At 36.3% G+C, this 10867-nt stretch overlaps 1 protein-coding gene across 1 annotated transcript; it reads left to right on the top strand.

Moving 5' to 3' along the window:
- The first annotated feature begins 1808 nt into the window (after positions 1-1808).
- On the top strand, positions 1809-9414 carry LOC107061167 (putative rRNA methyltransferase). The gene is made up of 11 exons (XM_015310000.1): positions 1809-2330; positions 3147-3194; positions 3276-3431; positions 3586-3632; positions 5029-5185; positions 5283-5344; positions 5485-5677; positions 6753-6842; positions 7032-7162; positions 7258-7378; positions 8324-9414. The coding sequence occupies exons 1-11, from the start codon at positions 1857-1859 to the stop codon at positions 9284-9286; spliced, it is 2442 nt and encodes an 813-aa protein (XP_015165486.1). The 5' UTR covers positions 1809-1856; the 3' UTR covers positions 9287-9414.
- Positions 9415-10867: the final 1453 nt, after the last annotated feature.

Here is a 10867-nt window from a genome sequence, read left to right on the forward strand (position 1 = left end):
AGTATATCATATTAATATCATAAAGAACTGAGAAGTGTTTTATTTCGAAAAAATGAACATGTCCTTTATTAATAACCTATCAATATATGATATATACAATGGGCATCATAGAGAACTTGTGTCTTTTTTAAGGAGTAAATTGTCATTTCTTTATGATGTTTTATTAGTATAAATATATAGCATATTGTATCATAGATGACTGCATTTTTCAAAGGAATGAACAGTCTTTTATGATAAGTTGTCCGTATGTGATATATAATGTTTATGAGTAGTAGAGTATGGTTATATAATGTGAGCATAATATAAGTTTGACTGGAGAATCATGATTAGGCCCGTGGACATGGCGTTTGACCGGATAAAATATAGAAGTAAAAGAGACTTAATTATGTGTTGATGTGCTATTGTATGAAATTCTTGATGGGTGTTTTGTATTAATACGATCTATGTGTTGAATTATAGGGTAAGGAAGTGAAGATAGATCACGTCAAAGGAACTACATAAACTCATAACCTAGAAAATAAGCTTAATTACCATTAACGAGGACGAACTTGTCGTAGTGATGACATGAGGGTATAATATTATTACTTAGTCATTGCTAGGCTATTGATCATGATGAGGAAAAGGATTTCGTAGGTTAATTGGAGTTAGACTTGACTGGATACATGTGTATCCCTAAGTTGAATGCATGTTGATTGGTCTTCAAACATGATTGATCTTGATGACATGATTGTGATGCTTAAGATTGCATGAGTAAACAGTTGATGAAATCATTGAATATCTTTTGTTGCAAGTGTACTTATAATTGTGATATACTTAGTTATATGTGTGATAGTGGTAAGGGTAACATATGACCTTATAGTTTGATGAGTGACTCGAAGTCGAGGTGAGCTTCCAGACGAGCAGTTACATTATGAGAATACTAATGGTGACATATTGACTTACAATTTTATGAAAGGCTTGAAGCGAGGTGAGCTTCCGAATGAGTAGTTACATATTTTCATACGTACCACAACGACATGATATATAAATAAAGTTGGTCCCCCTAGGTCATAACTATTGAACATAAATAAAATTCTTAGCGTGTGTGAACATTCGAGAGAGTGTGATGCATTGATAATAAATATGTATATTAATGGTGTTGATGTATATCTATGTGAACATATTTTGAGATGATTGCTTTACTTGTTGAGCTATGTATAACTCTTGTGTTGCTTATGATTTTGTCATAGTTGATAGAGTGTGACATATGTGGTAATCTTGGGTGGGGTTATGTTATGATATTGTTTGGTGCATTATGATTTCTATTGGTTGTCATGGGTAATTGGGCATTACCGGTACAATAGGAAAAAGGGTGACTGAGTGTGTAATGATGTTATTCGTATGTTATCGATTCATGAGATTAGTTGATGTGACTAATTACTCAATATACTTGTTCCGTAAATAGAAGCATCTTGTTGGTTAGATTATTAAGTAAAATGAATGAGGATGATTGGGGTGGGTGGTATAGGATCTTCATGATTGTCAATGTGTTTCCTATGTTATGTTGCATGATTTTCTTGATCGGTGGATGATGCTTACCGATATGTGTAGTGCACTGATACTACTCTTGCTACATTCTTTTTAGGGTGTAGATTGTAGATTGACTTAAAGTCTCTTATGTGAAGCGACGAATAATCACCCCTAACTTTTAAATTTTTCTTGATGAAATAATAATTCTGAAATAAAATAATTAAATAACAAAAATACCTCTTCAAACCCTTTTTATACGTCACTTTTTATTTATATACAAAACCCTATATAAAGTCAGCCAGCCAGGGCCTAAACCCTTGCAAACTTGTTAAACCCTCTTGATCGAAATGGGGAAGGTGAAAGGGAAGCATCGTTTGGACAAGTACTATCATCTTGCCAGACAACAGCGTTATCGTTCTAGGGCTGCATGGAAGCTTATCCAACTCAATTCCAAGTTTAGTTTTCTACGTTCATCACAATCAGTACTTGATCTTTGTGCAGCACCTGGTGGTTGGATGCAAGTTGCTGTTAGGCATGTACCCGTTGGTAGTCTTGTTATCGGTGTTGATTTGAATCCAATTAGGCCAATTCGCGGTGCTATCTCTGTTCAACAGGATATCACTACACCTAAATGTCGTTCAACTATTAAGAAACTTATGGCTGAGAATGGATGTAGAGCTTTTGATTTGATTCTTCATGATGGTTCCCCTAATATTGGTGGTGCTTGGGCTAAAGAAGCTACTAGTCAGAATTCTTTGGTAATTGATTCGGTTAAGCTTGCTACTGAATTGTTGGCACCTAAAGGGACTTTTATTACAAAGGTAGTCGCTAAAAAATCAATCTTTTTCGATTATGTTAAGCTTGTTGAAGTTATTATGAATGTTGACAAAGCGGAAAAGACTTTGTGCTCGGGGATGAGTCATGTAGTATATGACTTGTAATTTTGAAATTTCATTTCAACTGAGTTGCTGATTAAATTATTCTATTTCCTTAATATGGTTTACCTTGCCCGACAGCTGTGCTATTTTATTCTATTAGTCTTTGAGTGTTTCTGCTGTAGCTTTACCAAAGTGCATCCTTTAAAGTTGATCCTCGTGAAGGAATGAGCGCACTACATATCTTACATCGCTACCAACTATCTAAACGCTACATTGTCATTTTCCTGTTCAATAACTATGTTCTTGTAGTAATCTTTTCCTTAATATATCCTTCTTTTCATTGTTTCATCAGTGTATTTTTTTGAATGGTTGAGTGCATCTCCGAAGCCAATGGTGTATTTGGCTGAATTCTGAGGGTTTTATCTTTGCTTTAACTATCTTCCATGACCTACTGATTAATTATTGTGCCATACTTCCTGCCTCATATGTTGGCAAAACTCTTGGCATGCACATGTAGTTGTCCAAAATGAAGCCCTTGGCCTTTTTTAACAATGTTGAGTCTGGCTCTAGTATCAGATCTATTGGTATTATTTACAATTAAAAGCAACCTCAAATAACAGTTTTAGGTTCATTCCTTTTTCTTCTGCGAGGCAGTGATCAATATTTGTATTTGTTCGAGCGTAATTGTGATGAAAATACTTTTTCTCATGCTCATACAAACAGAGTTGTACATTAGACTGATATGGTCTCCTCTTTTAGATTTTCAGATCTCAAGATTATAATGCAGTTCTTTACTGTCTAAGACAGGTAATTTTCCACATCTATACAAAGTTTTATTTTCAAGTATAAAGGATCAAATGATCCCTCACTTTTGAGTTTCATCTACAGCTTTTTGAAAAAGTTGAGGTGGACAAACCTCCGGCCAGTCGTTCAGCATCTGCTGAAATTTATATTATAGGTTTGAAATATAAAGCTCCTTCAAAGATCGATCCACGACTTCTTGATATAAAGCACCTCTTTCAAGGAGGAAAAGAACCCCCCAAGGTACTCGTTTTTGAACTATGGTCCTCTCTCACACTCTCTCCTTAACCCCCTCCCCCTTTTATCTCTTTTGCATGCTAGGTCCGTGCACTTTCCTTTTCCTTAACATATAGGCGCTCCTATAATCTAATTGAGCTTCTTGTGTGTACTTAATCAGGTGATTGATGTACTCGGAGGGACGAAGCAGAAGAGACACCGTGATGGGTATATCCTATTTTGCTGTGTATTTATGCATTTGAATAATTGTTTCAAGTCCATGAGAAGGAACATGACATCATTGACTATAATCAAATGATACAAACATGTTTTTTGTGTATAGATTTTTGGGACACCAAACTTTGTAAACTGAACCAGTCTGCTTTTAACACTTCCTAGAATATGCCCTTGTAGTGCAACTGATGCAGGGAAGCAGATGATGTGTTTGTCCTTTTTGACAAGTACACAACTCACTAGATGTAGTATCTATGGGGATGCTTGACCAGCTTCTCATACGAGCTTGAATTACGAGAAGAAGCTGAATCCGTCTTTGTTGGCTAACTAATGATAATAGGTGACCATTCATTTGAAGAGATGCAGTGACATTATACAAGGAGAAAGACAGTTTGCTAAAAATAAGTTGTTTTTTCCCTTTTCTTTTGGTTTCGTCACATGGGTTGAGTTCTTGTGAGATTTTTGTTGAGGAAGTTTTAGCAAAGTGAAAAACAAACATCTGACAATGGGCCATGATGCTAGGTTGGGAGGTTACTAAGTAGTTTGAGCACTGAAAAGAGTGTAAAATTGTCAAATGATGAATGGGAGAAGAGAGAGTGTGTGGTGACAGAGAGAGAAAGGTGTGAGTGTGTGGGGATCTGGCCTTTGGCCATTGAGGGCTCTTAGTTTCTGCGTCCCCAGCATCGCAGCAGTTTGTTCTTTATTCTTCCTAAAACTTGGCCTGCTTCACTTTCTTCATGGTCTCGCAGGCCGGTGGATTATGACTGATTTTGTTCCATCAAAATAAAGTGGATGTTTGTTTATCAGTCTGATGCTGAAGATTTCACTCTCCAAATCTTTTTCTTTGCATGTTTTAATGAGAATTTTGGACTGAGTTGATAATGAAGCTCTCAGGTTGCTTAGTCTGCCTCACTAATAAATTCCAGCCTCAACTTCTACTAGTCTGTTTTAGAGCCTATAATTGTTGGGGCAACATGTGAAACCTCTTAGCTCCCGTTTGGCCATAGGTTTTGAAGTTGTAATTTTGGAATTTGAAGTTTTGTGAGTGGAAGTCCCAAAAATTGAAATTTACAGATTTGAAGCTTCATAATCCAATCAAATTTCATGGCCAAATGCTAGCCTAGTATACTGGGACTGGTCTTTTTTATTATCCATCAATAATAGATGATGTCATTCCAGTAGCTATTACCTTGAAATTTGAATTTCTAACTAATTGCCAGCTTTCAAATGATTGATGTTAACTTTGATTCAGTCTAATGGGTTTGTCATTATTAGAGCTAATCTGGGCGAAGATTTGAGTTAATTGATTTCTTTCTTTCTATTTCCAGATGCATGAATTATCCCATCACACTTGCATCTATATGACATTTGTATAAAATGAACCTTGCAGGTACGAAGATGGAGCCACAGTCCTAAGGAAGGTGTGCTCAGTTGCAGATTTTGTATGGTCTGATAACCCTGTTCAGGTCCTTGGTACATTTTCTTCAATGAGCTCTGATGATCCTGCCTGTTTGGCCATTAGAGACCACACTCTCACAACAGAGGAGGTATATTACATGTGGTCTATTATAGGCTATAGCCTGTTGTTGCTAGATGCTGTAGTTGCTTGCTATCGTTAGCCTTACACTTCAATTTTTGTGTCAGGTTAAATCTCTATGTGATGATTTGCGTGTTCTTGCAAAGCAAGACTTCAAGTATCTCTTAAAGTACGAAACAGAAACCTTTTTAGCACCTTTCCGTTTTGGGATGCTCAAAGTTCTTGATTGAATTTAGTTACATTATTCTCTATTCTCATTCTTTTATGTTCCTCTTATGATTTTTTTAATGCAAACCTTTTTTTTTCTAGGTGGCGTATGCAGATAAGAAAAGCTTTATCTCCTGAAAAAATAAAGACCCCAACAGTTGTTGAAAGTGAGAGCAAAGAAGATGAAGGTGAAGATGAAGATGAAAGAGTTCTCAATGAAATAGAGGAGAAAACCAATATTTTGGAGAAAAAGCAGAAAAAAGAGAAGAAACTTCAAGCAAAAAGACGAGCCAAGGTTTATGCATATGCTCCACCAAGTCTCTTTCAATTTCTGTTTTGGTTAGCTGTTGTTATTTACACATAGTTAAGAATGTGTTCCATAAAACATCATGTGGGGAGTGGTATTTTCTGTTGAGCTCAGAAGAATTAATGAACAAACAAGTATCCCAAATTGTGAAATTTTGTGCTTTTCCCTTATGAAAACAAGTGCGTTTTCATGCATTTCAAGTTATCAACGTTTGGAAAAAACTTATGGTGGCTCCTCTCCGTCTTCTGAATACCCCCTTAAACATCTTCTCTTCAGGGTATCTTAGCTATAAACTGATTAGTCGAACTAGAGCCTGGGAAAAGTTGCAGTTCAGAGCCAGGTGGAATATTAAATTGATTGCCTGTAGGTCAATGACTGAAACTCACACCTGGGCGTTCTGGGAAAAATTAAACTTGCTACTAAGTATTATTTGGTTGAAATCTTGACATTAGGGTTTTTTGATTTTTTTATAACTGAGAAACCCTTGAGTCCAGCGGCTCTTGGTTTGAAACTCAGTGGATGATGGTCTGTCCCGCTACACTTCTCCACTTAAACACCAGGCTTTTCTCTGCTGTCGGATTCAACCTGTGACAAGGTTGTCTGTAGTACCTGCTTGTTTCTGGTGGGCTATTTTGAGAGAAAGAAACCTCAGGTGTCATGAGAATATTACTAACACTATTCAGAAGGTGAAAGAAAATTGCATTAACGTGTTGTATATTTGGTGTAAAGAAGATGGTATAGAAGAAGTAGAACAGTTTGTGGATTTCCTAGGATCTATGTAATTACGGAAATAGCTTGTAACTTTTTGGAAGTAGCCAGCATACCCTTAGTGCTGGAGAATACAACTCTATCATTAACAAAGAAAGAGAAAAGATTCCTATCTCTGACTAGCGCCTAATTCACACATCACTTGTTGTGCTCTTAACACTCGACCAAAGTCTTGGAGTGGTTTCTTGAATTGATATGTACCCTCTAACAACTTCTGTTACTTTCCTAAATTCATGAAGTAGTCACATGGGATCTATTTCACTGATTTATTTCCCTTTTATTCTTCTGATTGCAGGAGAAAGCACGCAAGGCACTTGGGATACAAGTAGATGCGACAGAGGATGGTTATGGTGATCAGGATTTGTTCTCTCTATCTTCCATCAAGGTATTTTCACACTTTAGCTTCTTTGTTATATCATTTGCACTAGTGGACTGGATGCGACTTTTACAGAGAAATTGTTTTTCCTTAATGTTAATCTGGTTGAAATCTCTGTTCTTCATCGTCCATATGGGGTCTTGTGTATTTGAGAAAATCTACATCTAGATATCACATGCTTTTGAAAAAACATTTCAGGGTAAGAAAGATCTCGTAGCTGTTGATAACAGTGAATACGACAAAGAAACTACTGAGGTAAGCAATGAAAGTGATGAGGATGCCCAGGGACATTCATCCAGTGATCTGGACTCTGGAGACGAATGCAGAAGGTATTATGGCCAGCTTTTTGCTGATCTGCTTCTATAATTGATTGTTGCCTGTAAACTTCTAAAGCTACAAGGTTTCTTTTTCCCTTCATTTTCAGACATGATGATAATATTGAGGCATTATTTGATGAGGCTTATGAACGGTATTTGGGTAGAGTGGAAGGTAAATCAAAACAGAGAAAGCGATCCAAACAAGCACACTTGAAGGATGATCTGCAGGTAAGTGAGGTTTAAGTTGCACTACAAAATTCTTATCAGTACATCCTCTCCTTAGTTCTTTCCGTGTTTCCTTTTGCTATGGGACTGAGTTTCTTGTTTCCTTCAACAAGTACTTTGTATATAAATTCAATAGAGGTCATTCTTTTAGTACTTGATTGATGATGCTCTGCTGGATTTAGTAGGAACTAACTTGTTTGAGCTTTGTTCTAATTTGGCAAAGATTTAAATCCTGTTTTTCTGGATCAAAATTGATCTGTAAAACACTCCAAATCTGGATTGTGTTTGCCCCAGGGAGTACTAGGCACAACTTCATATCCTTCCTATATACTCCCTCCGTTTCAAAAAGAATGGCCTCCTTTCCTTTTTAGTCTGTTTCAAAAAGAATGGCCCCTTTCCTTTTTTGGTAACATTTTACTTTCAACTTTCCACGTGGCATGTTTAAGACCACAAGATTAAAGGGCAATTTTATACATTTGACATAACTTTATTTTAGGGCCACAAGATTCAAAAGTCTTCTTTATTTTCTTAAACTCCGTGCCAAGTCAAACTAGGCCACTCTTTGTGAAACGGAGGGAGTACTTGATTTGTTATTATTTACATTCATTTCCTATATTACAACAACTCATTAGCTGTAATAAAGTGGCATGCAAATTTCAAATAAATATTAACTGAGATTGTAAATTTGGTAAGATTCAGTTTTTACCAAAACAAAAGACAAATTCAAATTGATTTAAATAAATCCTGATTGGCCTTAAACTAGGATTACATAAAAGGATTGAATCAAATTTTGATCATTATCTTAAATTTTCCAATTACCTTTCATAAATCATCTAAAAAATGTGTACAAAGTGGGATGTTTTTTAACATGGCTTCTTCAAGTTACTCAGAAGTTTTTCTTTTCTGTCTTTCTTTGCATTAATGGTAGTGCTGCTCTTTCTTTTTCAGGATGGCAATGATGATAGCACAATGATTCATTCTGCTCAAGACTCTGAGAGTGACATGGAAGATAATGAAGTCAACCCTCTTGTTGTGCCCCTTGAGGATGCACCTACTCAGGAGGAGATTGTGAAGATGTGGTTTACTCAAGATGCTTTTGCTGAAGCAGAAGAGCAGGATGTCTTGGACATGTATGACAGTAATGATGAAATGGAAGTAGATGGAGGGGCTAAGAAGATCCAAAAATCTAAGGAACTAAAAAATGATAAACAGCAGGGAGAAACTAAGGATATGACGAGGAGGAAAACAAATGGTGGCTTACAGGTCTCAGCTTCTAAGACAGATGATTTTGAGATTGTTCCTGCTCCTGCTACTGATTCTAGTGACTCATCATCTGATGAATCTGATGACGATATTGACACGAAGGCTGAAATATTGGCTACAGCAAAAATGACGCTGAAGAAAAGGCCTAGGGAAGAAATGATTGATGATGTTTACAACAGATATATGTTTCACGATGAGGGGTTGCCGAAGTGGTTCATTGATGAGGAAAAGAGAAATTTCCAGCCAGTGAAACCCGTGACAAAAGAGGAGATTGCTGCAATGAGAGCTCAATTTAAAGCAATTGATGCTCGGCCTGCAAAGAAGGTTGCAGAAGCCAAAGCTCGTAAGAAACGGGCAGCACATAGAAAGCTAGAGAAGTTTAGGAAGAAAGCTAACTCAATATCAGACCAAACTGAAATCTCTGAAGGTTCAAAGAGAAAAATGATTGAACAACTATACAGGAAGGCGTCGTCAACAAAAAAACCAGAAAGGGAATATGTAGTGGCAAAGAAAGGAGTTCAAGTTAAGGTTGGCAAGGGAAAGGTCCTTGTCGATCCAAGAATGAAAAAAGATGCAAGAAAGCATGGAATGAAAAAGAAGACGCAACCAAAAGGAAAAGGCTCAGGAAAGGCTTCAGCAGCAGCTTAAGCTCGTGATTTTTGTTGTTCACATTTTGAAATGAATTAGTCTTAAGATTTTCTGGTTTCTTATTGCCTTTTTCTTGTAATACCGTTTTCTATTTATATACATTTAATTGAAAGCATTTAAATCATGATAATCTTTTTTTTTAGTAAAACTACACTTCAATCGGAGGTGGCTAAGCCACAAAAATCTTTCATAGTAGGAATACTTCAGAAGCAATCAAATTTCGTAACTCATGAGATACTTTATTTGAAAGCACCCTAGAATCATAGTAACTAGTCACTACAATTTCTTAATGTGTGCATAATTTCAAAACTTCAACTCATGATCATAAGATAGACGTATAATATGGGTTCATATGAAATACTTTGAAAACATGTAATTTGAATCAAATCATGCATAATAAGATTAAATATAATTGATTGGATCATAAATAATCAAAGCCATGAAGAATCATATAAAACCCTAGAAATTTGGGTTGAAATCATGGAAGGAAATAGAGAAATCTTTGGGGCTCAATGGATGAACGAGAATCCATTAATGAATTTCCCACATACTTGGGCCTTGGAATTAGAGGAAGAGACTTGAAAGTTTGAAGAACCCTAATCCACTTGAGAGAATCCTTGGAGACAATTTAGAGAGAAAATCTTGAGGGATTTTGAGTGAATAAGGGGAAAGAGGTAGGTTTTGAAGAGTAAAAGCAATCACAGGACTTAGTTATAGGGTCAAAACGACATAGTTTAGGTGTAGAAAAGATAAGAAATGGCCCAAATAACCCTAACTTAAAAACTGCTAGAGGTGACCTACGGTTCGTACAAGCTTTTATGGACCGTCCTGATCATCCGTAGATCAAAGTACTAGAGGCTGAAATTCCAATCACTTTTCACGAAAACTTCCTACGGTTCGTAGACCCTTCTACGAGCTGTAGGTCCTAACCGTAGAACCCAAAAGTCGATCAAAATCTCACCAAGTTTGGACCCCCTTCCTATGACCACTTCCTACGGATTGTATATACTTCTACAAACTGTCATGGTGGTCTGTAGGAATTCTTCTAGGACTTGACATTTTCAACTTTTCTCATACCTCTTCGACGACTGCCCTCGTACAGACCGCATGACCTTGTACGGTCCGTAGGTGGGCTCGTGCAACATGCACCAATAGCCAAAATTCAGAATTTTCTTTCCAACTCAACTTATCAAGGTTTGAGGTCAAAGGCGAATCTAAGATTTTGAAATGATGGGTGCACTGTTATAATAAGGTTGATCTATGATATAAATTTGATCGGTTTGACATTTAGGTTTTACTATTGAAAACCGTTAAAATTTTAAAATTATAGGTCTAAAATTAATTCTTATATATATATATACACACACCAATTTCCACTTAGAGAGGTGTTATCTAATTTTAGAAAGAAAAATAAAACAAGATAAATATAAAATTCAAATTTCTGACCTCGCGGAGAGAGGTGCACCCAGTCATAATCGCATTATGTGATACTTCAAGTGTGGGTTCACACATCTATATTTCAATATTTTTAAAAAATATATAACACTACTATATATGATCTCGGGAGGAGATCATGGGTTC

This window comes from Solanum tuberosum, unplaced genomic scaffold, assembly GCF_000226075.1.
Source record: "Solanum tuberosum cultivar DM 1-3 516 R44 unplaced genomic scaffold, SolTub_3.0 scf00119, whole genome shotgun sequence".
NCBI classification, from domain to species: domain Eukaryota; kingdom Viridiplantae; phylum Streptophyta; class Magnoliopsida; order Solanales; family Solanaceae; genus Solanum; species Solanum tuberosum.

Coding starts and splice junctions, on each gene's coding strand:
- LOC107061167 (XM_015310000.1), top strand. CDS start 1,857: ATGGGGAAGGTGAAAGGGAAGCATCGTTTGGACAAGTACTATCATCTT. Junction 3,432..3,585: donor GAGGAAAAGAACCCCCCAAG/GTACTCGTTTTT, acceptor GTACTTAATCAG/GTGATTGATGTACTCGGAGG. Junction 7,163..7,257: donor TCTGGAGACGAATGCAGAAG/GTATTATGGCCA, acceptor CTTCATTTTCAG/ACATGATGATAATATTGAGG.